The sequence below is a fragment of the Apteryx mantelli genome, chromosome 30 (genome assembly GCF_036417845.1).
Source record: "Apteryx mantelli isolate bAptMan1 chromosome 30, bAptMan1.hap1, whole genome shotgun sequence".
In the NCBI taxonomy this organism is placed as follows: domain Eukaryota; kingdom Metazoa; phylum Chordata; class Aves; order Apterygiformes; family Apterygidae; genus Apteryx; species Apteryx mantelli.
In genome coordinates, this window is record NC_090007.1 from 2,661,643 (window position 1) to 2,676,872 (window position 15,230).

General features: G+C 44.3%; 1 protein-coding gene across 1 annotated transcript; it reads right to left on the reverse strand.

Moving 5' to 3' along the window:
- Positions 1-271: 271 nt before the first annotated feature.
- On the reverse strand, positions 272-15,037 carry SIN3B (SIN3 transcription regulator family member B). Its single transcript, XM_067312821.1, has 19 exons — positions 14,921-15,037; positions 14,465-14,571; positions 13,740-13,893; positions 12,436-12,699; positions 11,870-12,013; positions 11,492-11,614; positions 10,878-10,967; positions 10,332-10,450; positions 9,381-9,588; positions 8,512-8,628; positions 7,896-8,134; positions 7,042-7,225; positions 6,220-6,814; positions 5,539-5,708; positions 4,824-4,997; positions 4,451-4,543; positions 4,036-4,130; positions 3,377-3,581; positions 272-2,991 (listed from the first exon to the last, which is right to left on the reverse strand). The coding sequence occupies exons 1-19, from the start codon at positions 15,020-15,022 to the stop codon at positions 2,761-2,763; spliced, it is 3,414 nt and encodes a 1,137-aa protein (XP_067168922.1). The 5' UTR covers positions 15,023-15,037; the 3' UTR covers positions 272-2,760.
- Positions 15,038-15,230: the final 193 nt, after the last annotated feature.

The window sequence follows — 15,230 nt, forward strand, 5'->3', positions numbered from 1 at the left end:
GCTTACTTCGGCTTACTGTTCAGTAACTAACTTCTCTGCGTGGGTGAGCTCAAAGCTTTGCTGCTTGCTGGCCCACTGGAAGGGAGTTGGCACATGCCTAAATGATTAAGCCCTGCAGCCTGTCCTGCACCTGCTTAAAGGGAGGTTCATCCAGCTTTACAGTCACATTTCTGTATTGTTTAAAATTCAGTTTCAGGTACAAGACAATCATTTCTGGGGATTGTCAGAAATTCTAAATTGATTTAAAACAAAGGACTCAGTGAGAGCGGCAGACTTTTAAAATCAGTATTTTATTTTACTTGAATGTGCAAATAAATATAAAAAAAACTACATTCAAAGAGCTGGCAAAGCAATTACAAGCCCAAAAGCAAAGATCCTTCAAAAAAAATGGAAGAACAAACTCTTGAATCAATGTCGTGCTAGCAGATACACAGCGGTCAAGGTTAAACCCTCAGACATTAGCAAGCCACTCTCAAACCTGCACTGCCTGCTTACTTCATCCACATCATTTGCTACTATCATTTTTGAGACAGTAGCGCTGTAAAGGGTGAAAGTCTTACTTAATCTGTTCAGATTATAAATTAAGTTTTACAAAATAAGGATGCTTAAAAATACCTGAAGTACACTTAAAAATGGGGCGATGGAACAGGATGGTGCACAGGTGCATTACCCTCTTACACCTTGGGAAACTCGGAATCAAATGCATTTTAAGCCACAAGCTGCAACCTATTGACTAATAAACATTTGTCTGTATCATAAAACCATAAAATTTGGCACAGTTGTCATCTCCACTGGAAGGCAGCAGAGAGGTGAACAGGACTGAGGTGTGTTTTGTTGAGTTGTTTGGAAGCAAAAGGGGATACTGTGCTTTGCACTGGGCTTGTCCCCCTGCTCCACCCAGCTCTCACATAGCTATGTGGTCGGTGTCTTATACTGCAACAAGAGCATGGGGAAGAACCTTCAGATCATTTCTGTAACCAAAATTTAACAGAGACCCCAGACAATGAGAACATGAATTCTTGATGAAAAGTCCTCTGCTGGCAGTGGTTGTGCAAGTGGCCACGAATGCCAGGAGACTGGCCTCCCTCCCTCCCTCCTACGGATTATTTTGCAAAAGAGACAAAGAGTCGGTACAGTTTTATATTAAACGTACCCCAAAGGCCAATTTTTCTACTGTCAAGTGAGACAATTGCAAAACTCAATGCTGTACAGTGGAAATAACCCAGGACAAATCCTACAGGCTGCTACTTAGGTCTGGCAGAAATTATAACCTAAAAATCAAAGCCACAAAAAATATTGGGGGGTTTTATTCCCCCCAAAGCCAGGAAAACTTGGAAGCAGAGCGGAAAGGAGGCTGGACCTGCCTCAAGACATTACGTTTGTTATACACTCCATGGATAGCTTGCTTGCCCTGGGCCCCTGAAAAACAAGAGCGAAGTCACAGTGGAGTTTCAGAACAGACACAACTGAGTTTTCTTGACTTTTCAATAGATTTAAGTCACACAATTGACGTAGGGTTCTGTATGGTTCAGGGTACTTGTTTTTGTTTCATTAAAAAGAAAAGCTTAGAAGTACAGATGGTTCAGTGGAAAAGCTTCTCTACGATGGTTGTGGCTGGGTCTAATCCTCCCCATTACAGATTTCCATGCGTCACTGCAAAATACAGCATCTGTGCTGACCTAGCAGAAACAGCAGCGTATCTGGGACAAACCTCAGATCCAGGGCAAACACTGTGCTTCAAGAGCTCCATCTGCTGATGTCATTTAAGTGGTACAACCCAGCAAAACCACGGCGTCGGGGCATGCACAAGGAAAGTGAAGCGCCTGAGAACGCAGTCTCCAGAGGCTGCCAGTCAGCATGCAAAATACAAACAAAAAGACCAGACCTCGCAATGGACATTCCTCCCCACGCGCACACTCCAAGCAGCTCCAGATCTGAGAAGGCAGAGTCTGCAGCAGGTTGTAAGTTCACAAAGCAATGATGTGGGATCCGCAGTATCTGCAGACAGGCAGGTGATGGGTCTAGACTGCCTTGTGCCGCAGGCTGCTCTCTTGCCTAGCACTGCAGCTCAGAGTTTCTTCCCCTTAGTTCATGCTCCAAAATACTTAGTCGATGAGTGGGTTAGAGGGTTTAGTATGCCCCTCAACCTTGTCTCAGTTTTGGCATTTTCTCACCAGAGCACCAATAATGAATACTGCATTCATTGCCTTATTAGTACACAGAGATAATGAAGCAGCCCCTAGTGAGGCTGGCAATCTGTGCCAGGTGCTCTCAGCCCACTGGCACTAGGAGGTTACACTGAAGAGTTCTGCAAGCTCCAGAATGGCATAAAACCCAAGAAGATAGGGAACATCAAACCCTTCAAAGTGGAAGCAGCTGCCAGCATCTGCTCAAGCACCAGCCCAACTCCATCTCTCCAATGAAGCCACTAGCGGTAGTTCACCCAGGGCCTGACCCCCTCACTCAGCCTTCCTGTGCTGGCTGGTCAGCAGTGGCCTAAAGCTAGGAAACTACTAAAAAGTGTGGCAATGCCAAGAGCCCTCTTCCCATAAAGCTTGTAGGTCTCTTCGTGATGACTGGAGGATTACACTGCAAGGAGACAAATCTATGCCATATGGAAAATACATCATACTCCAAAGTAAAATGCTGTTTGGATAAATATCATTAATACATACATTGCATTCCCACCACTATTCTCAGAGTAAAAGTGTTTCACCAGCAACGCTCCTACTTGTCTTGGTCCCAGGGACAAGTCTCTGCTCATGGTGAAGCTGGACGGCGACTGTACTGAACTCTGTATCTGTTCACTGGGACACCGTGGACATTCACCGTCTCACAAGTTGTTTTACAGGGCACCATCTCCTCATCTTCATCTCCCATTAGCCAGTCTTGAACTAGATCAACTGCCTCCATGGTCACGTTCTCTTCTAGCCACCTATTGTGCCATTCTTCAAACTGCTGGTGGTGCTTTAGCAGCACCATTGGCTGTACCTGAAAACAGGACAGTAAAGATCACCAAGAGGTTTCTGGGGGAGAAGCCAAAATCTTCACCCCTTTGTGCATCTGAGATGTGCATGCTTTAAAACAACACAAGCAGTAAAACAGGAAGCCACATACCTGCCTTTAAAGATCTCTGTTTCTTAATGTTTGCCACTCCCCCATAAAGTTTGCATGGTAAAGCGAAGGCAGCTAAACTAAACTAAAGCACAGAGCATTTACCAGCTCTCCTCCCTGTTTCATCCAACAAGGAGTAGCAACTTCTGGGTGTAGTTTGCAGGAGTGCAGCCACAAGACTTATTATCGGTACCTGTCTTTTGGCTCAAATCCTCAACCTCCACTACTGCCTGAGCTGCAGAGAGAGTAACAGGAGATGCACCTGCTTGGCTCGGCAGAGAGCTCCCCGCCTGTACATGTAATCCTCCGAGTTCATGATGAACATCATTTTGTGGGTGTTGAGCTTGAACCGGCAGTCCACATTGCAGGCGCTTTCCACACCAATCAGCCTCTTCCAGGAGCTCTTCACTTCGCTCCGCAGAGCTCTCACTTGCTTACATTGCCACTTGCGGAACTTTTTTAGGTTTCTAGAACAAAACAAGGATTGTGAAGCATTTGTCACACTTGGTTATCCAGGCTCTTAAGCTAGCAGAACTGATAGCACAAGTATGAAATTTATATTTCTACATTTAGTTTTCAGACTGTTTCTCCAGAATCTTCCTCCGTATGCTCTTCACCAACAAATGTTTAGTGAAATGGGAACAGATTAGATCTCAAATTCCTCCCAGAAAGAACTGCTTAGACAGTTCCACTCCATTCTAAACACAGCTTCATGAACAAACCTTAATGCTGTGGTCACAGAATTTTTCTTCAGCCACTTGGTACAGTGCACTGGGCTCCAGCAGCCCCTCTAGACCTCAAAGATGAGTGAATTTCCCTGGAGCTGTTTTTACAGCACGTCACCTAAAATCATTGCCACATATGCAGGGAGGTAATAGTACTGCTGCTGCAGATATGACTCAGGAAAGGGAGAGAGCTCACCTTTGCAGAAAGACCGGCTTCAATAAGAAGCCATCGTTCTGGTTGCTTGGAGCTCCTTCTACCCCAACATACTGCTCCATGTAGTTAGCCAGGTGCTACATGAGAGAGACCAATTTCAAGTCAAATTTCTCTGTAATCAGAACAAACGCTGCTGCAAAGAACTAGTTTATTTCCAAGCTGCTTTTTATGAAGCTGCTGGTGTCTCACTCCATCCCAAGTTGATTTACTTTCAAACTGTTTTGCTAGTATACCCATCTGTATAAATGGCTAGAGCCCCACATGTGTAATCTTCCCACCTCCCAGGCAAACTCGTTCTCCTGGCAAAGTCTCACATTTTGGAACAAGAAAGTGGAAGAGCATTCCTAGACATCTGCTTTGTCTGCAGCACAGCAGACTCCACAGTCACTGGTATTACCTGGACTTCCACAGGATCTTCTGTCTGGGTTTCTTCTGTATCCAGTAGCTCAATGGTCATGATCACCTGTCCTTTCCGCTGAAGAAACATTACCTGTAATAAAGTGACAGGCACAAGATATTGGCCACACAGGGGTCCATATCAAAATGCTTAATATTCACAAAGAGTTAGAGACAACTGAGATGAGCCAGGAGAGGAGTAAACAATAAGGTTTCCAGTTAGCCAATATGCCACTACACTGCCTGTGCTGTTTTGGGGACCTTCTCGCCATATTGCTCCCTCTCAACATTGTGGTCTTGGAGCTTCCAAACCCACTTCTCCCAGGTAAAATGCCACAGCCACTTCATAAAGTTCCCTGGTAGCAAATTCTTACCTTGAAACAGTTCTCATCTGCCATGCAACGTTCAGCCTTCCACTGATAGCTGGTCTCCTTAGCTGCCCGGACACATCTAGAGGATAAGTTACCTCCAGCAGCACCTCGCTTCCTTTCGTTCAAGTAGAGCTCAACAACCTTCAAGCAGATGTCATCGCTCACTAGATGGTGAAGCTTCCATTAAAAAAGGGGGAATTCAGTCAGCAAGTCTGGGCCAAGAGTTAACTCTAGTACGTTATAAAAGTGCAAAACCCAGCACAACGCCACACCTCAGACAATGTACCAAAGTCTTAACTCTGCCTCCACAGACTCCATACTCTTCATTCCCTTTTCATTACCTTACAGTAAAAGGTACAGAGAAGAGTAAAGGGAAGATGTGCCTTAACTGTGGCAGAACTGTAATTAGAAGACAGATACTGAGTAGAAAGGACTGAGCCCTTTTTTTTGCCTTAGATCTATTTTGGGAATGGCAGAACTCTGAAAAGACTGGAACTTTGAAAATGTTGGAACAGGCCAGGAACATTCAGTCCCCTAAAGTGGTTCTGTGCTGAAGCTGAACTGCTGCTTGGCACTTTCCACTACAAACATAACTTTTCTATGAATTTGCTCTGGGCTTTGTGAGTTCTTACATTACAGGATACTGAGAAAGTTATCTGTCTACAGAAGGAAGATGTGTTGTCCCCCAAACATACAGCACAGCTATCAAACTAGTTACCTGGCGGACAATATTCTGCACCAGTTTGTCCATAGTAAAGCCAATATAGGCATGGATAGTGAACATCTCCCTCAGAGTGTCCTCATACTGTGTTGGATCTATATTCCCATCCAGCAGACTCCTCACCATATCCAGGAATGCAGGGTAATACTCCTCCAGTTCCACTTCACCTAGGTAGGAGAAAAGAGCAGTCACTCACTACATGCAAGAGACAGTGAAGTCAGGAGATACAAAGGACAATGCTGTTCAAGAATCATGACGTTCAGCACCAAGAGCATGCTTACACGTAGAGAGAGAGACTTCCCTAGGGAGTGCTGATAGATTTTAAGAGCTTTTCTCATGCCCTTCCATGACTCTCTTGTGCCTAAATGACTAATTGGTCATGGAGTCATTTACATTTTTAATCAAAATAACAGATTAAAACATCAAGACACTTCAGAACATCTGACAACAGTGTGCTTGCAGGAGGTCTGTATGAACTATGCATAAGATCCCTGAAGGGATAAATTACAAGCTAGCTATCTGTTAAACTAGCTGTATTCATGATTCTCGAATGTAGTGGTTGTTTGTGCCTCAGCATTCCTTACAGACTTGCCTGCTGTTCTGAGTTACTCAGACACATACAACCTTGCATGAGCAACCAGAACATTAGGAATGGACTGTGTCTCGGACTATTCTTACTTGGTTGCTTCAGTCTTAGTTCCATGGCTGGATCATTGGTCTTCTCTTTTCTTCCCTCACAGAGGAGTTTCTCTCTCTCTTTTTCAGTTCGATACTCTAGAAGCTGCTTCTGAGCTTGACGATAAATCTTTAGGAGCCTGGAGCACAGAGTCTGGTGAAGGCGGAGGAAGAAATACCAATTATTATTGACAAAGAACAGGCTGTAAACATCATCCAGAGTGTTGTGAGGCTCAGCAGCTGTAACGTCACAGAAGGTTGCTTTGGCCTCCAAAGGACTGCTTGGAGGCCCAGGCACGTGTTTCTTCCGTAGCTCAGGAGTATCCGGGTTCTGCCCCTGATGGTTTTCTCTGTCCTCATCTGTTGATTCTTCAGAAATACTGTGCTCGGGGGGCTGAGAGAAAAACAGCTCAGGTATGAAGTGATGCACTATCTGCCGAATGGTTGCCTGATCCTCCTTTTGAATAGTAGGCTGTCGTTTCACATAGTAGCTGATAAGAGAAGCTGCATCTTCCAAAATCTGCTTATCTTCATAGATAAAGATAAGATGAGGCTCATTTGTGGAGGAACTTCTCCCCTCTGAATGCTGCTCCTGATGCTGTAATCAAGAGACAAATAGATAAAGATCCTTCCAATCCATGCTCAAGAGCCATTCCTGCCAGAAGAAATAAGCCAATATTAATGGCTATGCTTGGGACACTGTCATTTTTGACTGAGAACTCTTCAGAACACTACCACTTCAACAAGGTCCCAGGTTTGATGTGAAACTCTAGATAATACCACAAAAAAGTACAAATAGGATGGATTATTTGCTAGCATACACACCTCATCATAGACACTCTCAATTTCATTCAGCAAGCTCTTGGAGCGCAAAGCTTTGGTGTCATTTTGTTTGAAGTTGACAGCCTGGTGGTCAAGAGACTTCAAGTAGGCTTTCTCATACTGCTCCCGCCAAATTTTGTTGAAACCCTGCTGGGCCTCCCGCCATTCTTCCTCTTTTGCTTTCAATCTGCAAAAATGTACAATCTATTTTAGTTTGAAAAGACAATCACAGAAATACACACAAAGCATTTCTAATGTAGCCAACTGAGATGCACCAAAAACCTTTCAATATTCCTGGAAGCAATAAAAACACTACCATGGGAGATGAGTTGTCCTTTAAAATAACAGCAATAGAAAACAGTTATTTAAAAATGCTCAGGAGGAAGTCTAGAAATCTACAGTGGTTTCCAACACCCTAACTTTCTTCCTGGAGCACATTTCTCAGAATCTTTCAGCTTTTCATGGACACTTGTTTAAGTGAAGTACTCAAAACCACCTACAGAACTGCAGAGAAGTAGGCTGGACTTAAAAGAAGTTAAAACTCAAAAATAGTTCACTTTCAAACCTAATTAAGAATAGGGTTTTCCTTTACGCACAGTCTGAGAAGTTTTAATAGAGAAGGGTGCATTTTCAATAAACTACTGAAATATTTTTAGATATATCTAAGAATCTGCTAATGCATTTGTGACTTTAAAAATAAATGAAAACCTACTTTATTTCCTATTTCTGTCCTGCATTATAATCTAAGGAAGCAAAAGTAAATCACTTACTTTTGGAAAAAAAACAAACAAACAAGCTTTATAATCCTGTATCAGTTTTGTAAAGATAATAGGTGAGCACAGGAGAATGGGAATTACCTCTTAAGAACAACAGGAACTGCAGTAACTGGGTTTTTTTTAAGACTTTCAATGATCTCTGGTGCTTTATCACCATAGATGCGATAGATGGCCCTACGCTGGATCACTTCCGATGTTCCTCCCAAGCAATCATCCAGTCGGAATTTCTCCTGATCCTCTTGAGTCAGTCGAGACAGCTTTTTCTGCACGCTCTCCAGCACACGTATTGTGGCTAAATTGGTCTCCAAGACAACATCCAACTGTTAGGAGTTCACAAACGACACAGTGTAAGAACAGGCATAGCAGGAAAATGGAGACCAGTGATACTCAGGTCTGTGGCATGCATTCCAGGCCCACTGGGTGGAGCTAAGAAGCACCAGCAAAGTTTCTTACTGGAAAACACACCTCCACCAGTTCTCCCAAAGGTAACATTTAGAACTAGACTTATGCCTGAAAGGAACATACTAGACTCCAAGCAAGTGGAAAAGAACAAACTCTAACTCAAACCAATGAGTACTAATAAAACTTTCAGTATTTGGCCACAAATTAATTCAGTCAAAATTCTTATAACTAGAAGTTTTGCTTTTTGAGGAGGCAGACCATATGGACAAGCAGCAAAGCAAAACAGCAGAGGTACCTCAAACCGTTCATCTTCACAGCGGTGCAACTGCTCCTCATAAGGAGTCTTCTTGGAGCTGACAAAAGTTGAGTCTTCAGACCAGGATGGAAATGAAACCCAGGTATCATTTAACACCTGCAACAGTGCAAAGAAATGACATTGTACAGAGTCTCATGATCTCAGAAGTGTTCTCAAGGGGCCTGATACTTCTGTTTCATTCCTGTAGTGTTCTTCCCTGTGTTTCTGTTGGAAGTTTCCTAGTACAAAAGTCACAGTCAGAATAATTAGAGGTCTGTGTAGAACTGTGCCAGGGCCCTGCTCAGAAAGCTTAAAAGCACCTTTACTATCATGTCACAAAGCACAGAGATCGCTCTGCAGTAATTAGCAACTGCAAGTAATGGAGATGGAGCTGTCTACAAGCGGGAGGGTTGGGAGCACCTTTTCTGCAAATGACCATTCTCAGTAAGAACAGCGCCTAACTCTGGCTCACAATTTTCTTTCAGGAAAACAGTTTCATTTCATGCTATTTAATCTTCTGTCTATAAGAGAAAATCTGTGCTTGTACACAGACTCAAAGAGGTTAAAGTGAGAGGTGTGATCTGAGATAGGTTTAGATAAAATTGGTAAACTGCATGTAGATACTCTTATTTCAATACATTGGATGAATAATAGATGCAAGATTAAAGCTGGCTAATCAGCATTAAAGAAAGAAATCCACATACAAAAGCTGTAGCAAACTAAATAGCCCACTTCAAGTTAAGTAAGTACAATGTGTGTTTCGATAGATTATCACGAGAAAACAGCAGATGTGAAGGTACTGACCAGCCTGCTCTGGGAAAAGTTATGTTACAGGCTAACAGAGATTCAATAGCTTGATTCCAAAGTACCTCCTTGCAAATGGCTGTTCTTCCGCTACACTTTGGCTGCTGATAAGTTTTTGGAAGAGCCCGGTAACTTGATCCTATGCGTTTGCAAGAAGCATAATCGATTTCCCGACTCATTCCATCCCCAGATCGGTCACTCAGTGGAGAAGCAAATGAAAGTTCTTTCACACCAAGAAAGGACTTGAACTGTGCAAAGAGTTCGGGGAATTTCCTTCAAAGACAAATACACAAGTAAGTATATTTTATATTATTTCATTCTGACAGCTTTAGGGTGACTAATATCCTTTTCCGCATGTCATAAAAGTGAGGGTGAAATCTAAACAAAGTTAGCATTACAGAGAGAAATCCTTCACCAACATTTTACCTGTGTTATCATTCCCTCTGAAGTGCTTTATGTTCTTTTGACTTAATGCAGAAAAAGAATTCCCCTTCAGAACTTCACCAATACTCCCCTTAACCGACTGAGGAGTCACTGTTCCTTGTCATGTGGCACTCCCTCTTCTGTTGGAAGCCAAACAGCATGAGAGGCTCACATCAGAGCTAGAACTATGCATCTGTTTCACAGTTCTGTTCTGAGATTTCATGTTATATTTTGAGAAATTAGAAGAGGGAGTACGAACAGAGACCACTGTCCAGACTGTATGAGATTCTCTGCCTCCAACGGTTTAGTGTAACATCAGGCAGCCTGCTGCTTGTACAGCTCTCAGCTGGATGCATAGATAGAGGAAACTATCCTCCCAAACTGCTCGTTAAGAGCTGTGTAGACAGGTTAAAAGATTCAGATTTTAGAACCTCTCTTTTTGGATTGGCTTTCAATTTCTGGCATACTATCCAGAATATGTTACCTGAAGTTAAATCTGAAACTTTGGTAACAAAGTTCATAATGCCTACTATAAAGTATCAGAGCAAAGCCTAAAAAGTACAACATAGTAGAGAAGATAATCAGTGACTTACCCTAAAAATGGTGTAACTAGCTGGAGCAGCTCAGAGCCAGAGACCAACTCCTGGTTGAAGAGAGCAATGCAACGGAGAAAGTTTTCATAGACTTCCTGACTCTTTAGCACCCTGCGCACCTAAGGCACAAATTGGAGAGAAATGTCAGACCACTTGAACTGGTGTTTAGTGTTGATATTCTAGATTGTCTGAACCATGGGTACAGTGGCAATAACTCTATCTTCACTGCAACCTAAAAAGAGAATATGCACAAAATGCCCCGTTTCAAATAATACTTTAGTAACTACAGATGGTATTATGAGGGAATATCACTGAAAAGTAGAGAAAAACATGTCAGAGAAAAGCATTCAGGAAAATGTTAATTATGAGTTTCCATTAGTCTTCCAAAACCATTTGTTTTCTTTTTCTTAGTCTGTCTCCCCCGCTCAAAAAGTCAGGCAATTGCTAAGTGCTGACACACAGATTACATAAAAAAGCAAACAATTAATAACCCTATATATGGTTGAGAACAAGTCCACAGAATGTGAGAACAAGCCAGATACTGACCTTGTCAAAAAAGGAAAACTCTTGCAGCGTTCCATATTTTCCCACTGTTGCTACTGAGAGATCTTTGGTACCTCGCAGTTTCATTTTCTTCTGTTAAAAGAACATGCAGTTATACTTAAAAGGTTGTGACTCAAATGCTATAAAATTCCACTTTGCTGACCTATAACAACTCTCTGCATCAAAGGCTTAAACTCACTATTCCCCAAATAGTGATCTAACATTGCCATGTCAAATCCTCCACAGCAACCTCTATCAAATGACTTCTGCCTAAGAAGAAGAAAACAACAGAAAAGGACCATTTGAGGAAGAATTTTAGAGAAATATTTCTTTGCAGAGCAATTAATTGGCACTTTCCAGGGTCCTGTTCTTCCTCATACTTAATACTGAAGGTCCTGATATTTAGTATTCAACATGTTAGCCTAACATGTTTAAGCATACTTTAAAAATTCCCTTTCACTGCATTAAATAATTCTCTTTAAAATAACTTTGAAATTTTGTTTCTTGTACCTAACACCTACATAATTCAAAGACTTGATTCATTACAACTTTAAGCAATTATCTAAACACAACAAGTAATATCAGAGTATTCTAAATTTTTGCTTGCAAAAGGATACCTTTGCTGGGCCAGAAACAGGACGCAACAGCAGTGGTCTGGATCGCTTTTTGCTGTGTTCCAGATTCTTTTCATGCTCAGTCTTCTGGACACTGTTCACTTCACATGGTCCATTTCCTGTGAACTGAAGTAAATAAATAATGATTTCAATGTGCTCTCCTTAGTCTGTGCAAATAAAGAATCCTGTTTATCTGAACAGAACAGAGAGAATGTAGTTAAGTCTCCTGTTTTGTAGAATTCCAAACAACGAAAAAGAGCAAAGTTCACCTACTGGCTGTAGGCTTTTCCATAATATTTTGCATTCCTAAAGCTTCTCTATGTATTCTACATACAAGCAGAGAATACTCAATATTCTGCCTTACACTAAGCATACACATACCAAAGACCTTTTAGCCTCCGGGAGGAACTGTCCAAACTCAGAGAGCAGATCCTCCTGCCCCCGGAACAGGTTTGCTACTTCAGTAAACACTTCTTCCTCTGACATGCCTCGAAAGGGTCGGCCTTTAGTGTTCAGCTGTTCTTTCTGAAAGATACACGCAGATGTTAAATAGTTATAAAAATATATCTCGCTAAGCAAGAAAATTTCTTAACTCCACAGCAGCCAACAGCCAAAACCAAAGACCCTAAGCAATACGAATAAACTTTATATAACATCAGCTAGCCCAAGGTTCTTATAGTGCATCCTATCACACAGAATATCATTAAATCAACTGAAGGTTAGTAAAGGCAGATCTAGATACAACCATTTTATGCCTCAGAGCCCAAAAAGTTCAGCAACTTTCACACTTTTGTCATTTCATGTGAATATCTTTGAGGCAACTGTTGGACAAAGGCTAGTGCTGGGGAGCTGTGCAAGCTTGTTCAACAGACAGATGTTTCATTTGACAACGCTGTTCAAACAACTACAATGCAAACCCACAGTCTCTTATATGGAAGACTTTTTACCTGGTAAGTATGAAGAATTTCTAAAAAGGATCTGTAAATTTCTGGATGGTCAAGAAAACGTGTTTTGATCTTATTCACATAACTTATAGCATTATTGAACTCTACAGAATCAGACTCCAAAGGAATTTGGGATTTATCTTCTTTGTATGGAAGCTGTTGCCTAAACTCCTCGGAACAGTCACTATGGTTGTGCGAATTCTCCTGAGAGTAATGCAACAACAGCCCGCTGCCAGGGAGAGCGCTGGGAACAGGCTCTGAGGGCACCTAGTGGCACAAGACATGCAAGACAGTGACTTGTAGAGAAACACAGGTGCAAGTTCAACAATTTAGTATCAGTATTTTCAAGCTGTTTAGCTACAAAAAGGTTAACACATAAAGGAGAAAGAAAAAATTTAATTTAGCCAATGAATTTCCTTATTTATGTCATTAACATCATCAGTTGAAAAAATCCCATAAGCTATACTTGGCTTATGAACTCTCTGACTCATTAATGCTTCTAACTGTCACTACATGATCCACTACACTTGAGAGGGTAGGGAAGCCACGAATGTACCAACTCATCTGCACTGCAGCTTCTATTGCCACTGTTTTATTTCAGAAGAACTGTCAATTCTAAGAAACATATTACAACACAGGGCCCCTTAAAGGTGCTAAATTTCTGAGCAACAGAGAGATCTAAGAGAACTGAGATCTAAAAGAGATTTACTGCTACTAATTAGAGTTAAGGCATATGTTTATAAGTAGAATTCAGGTGATAGCTCTATTTCAGTCTCCATAACCACACAGGAAGAAGGGAAGCAAAGACCAGTCTGTATCTATTTATATTACAACAGATGTCTTTCATTGCAGGATGTGAACAACTGGATGGCAACACCTGACTTTTTTTTTTTCTTTTTTTGCCTATTGCATAAACACATTTCTCAGTCTCTCACTGGAAGAGTGGAAATATGATTCTTCCAGGATTTTTTTTTCAAGTTTGATATTATACACCATGCACTGAGAATATATGTAAACATGTCAAGCCAGTCACAGTTTCAGTTTTCAAATTTAACTGAAGCATTTGGAGTTGCAGTGGCAATTCAGTCAGCAATTTCATTCCTGGTTTAGCAAGCTAAACTGACAACTAGCTTGAGAATATATATTTAGATTTATACTAAACCGATTCTTACAGACTTTGAAAACCACATAAAAACTTTAGATTTACATGTATTGCATGTTGCTACATAGCCTAAACTGTGCAAGAGACCTATATAGGGATACATATACCACAATTCATTTAGAGTAACATAAGTACTTTAACCTACCTGACTAGTCAGTGGTGACTGTATACTTAACTTCCCATTCTTCGGAATTTCTATTCTGTAGCCCAAAGGGAGGAAAGCATTGAATCCTACAATGAGGTCGGGGTGCTCATGGAACAGCTGTGAAACACGCCGGATCACTCCGGGGGTGTCAATGCTAGAAATGAGAGGAGTCTGTTACTTGCATCCGAACCAAAAATACAAGTTAAACCCAGAAAATTACAGAGGTATGTCAAACATCTGGTTCCTTAGAGATATAATTTTTAACAAGAAAGTTTGGGATCCTCAGACCTAGAGATTAGCCCCAACAGAGGGAATGACCGCCAGGCTCTGCAGCCTGCCGCTGGAAACGGAACGCTCTCCGCAGAGCCGAGACGTGAGTGTGCAGGTTACCCAAACCAGGCAAGACAGCCATCACGTCCAGGGCTGGCAGCTCACAGAGGGGCTCTGCACCCAAGCTGCTTGCCCGGATCTGGGTTTCAGAGTGGGCAGTAACAACAGACTTGCCTTTCCCTGTGGATTTCAGCTCTGGGAAAGGATGGAGCAGACGATGCTGGGATGGACAAAGACCCTCCGTCTCCCGAGTGTCTGGTGACCGCGCTACGGGGGGACAGGGCCGGCAGGGCGGCCTGTGCGGCCGAGGAGGTGGCAGGCCGGCGTGAAGGCTGGGGGGACCCCGCCAAGCCGAGGGACCCCCGCGCGGGCCGGGGGGGGGGCCCAGCTTTTACCTCTGGCTCTTGAACTCCTTCATGATCTCCAGGAAGCCGTTGTAGGTGGCGGGGTCGCTGCCAAAGCGGATCTTCACCTGGTCCAGGTAGGAGAGCGCGTCCTCCACCTGCGGGGGGAGACACGGGTGAGCCCCGCCCGGGGGGGCAGGACCCAGGGCGCCCCGCGGCACCGGGGAGGGGGGGGGCACAGGCCCCGGGGCGCCTCACGATACCGGGAAAAGGGGGGGGCAAGGGCGCCCCATGGTCCCGGGGAGGGGGGGAGGCCCCGGGACACCCCGCGGTACCGGAGGGGGGAGGCCCCGGGGGCGGGTTCGGCCCTGCGGGCGGGGCGGGGCAGGTCACGGCGGGGCGGGCAGGGCCGCCCCGGAGGGTCGAGGGCGGCGGCGGCGGCGGTGGGGGTGTGTGTGTGGGGCGGGGGGGAGTCACACCGCGGCGGTCCCGGGGCGCCGCACTCACGTGAACCGGCAGCTTCTCCTGCGCCGCGGCCCGGCCGCCGCCACCGCCGCCCCAGCGCGGGGCGCTGCCCCCCCGGCCGCCGCCGCCGCCCCCCGCCGCCATGTTGGGAGTCGGGCAGCGGGCAGGCGCGCCCCCCCCCCCCCGCCCCGTCGGCGCGTGCGGAGCGCCTTGCGTCAGCGCGCACGGCGCCGCCGGGCCCGCCCGCCCGCCTGCCCGCGCGGCCCGGAGCGGCGCGGCGCGGCACGGCCCGGAGCGGCGCCGCCCGGAACCTTCGCGGCCGCCGTCGGCGCAGCCCGGGAGCGTCGGCGCG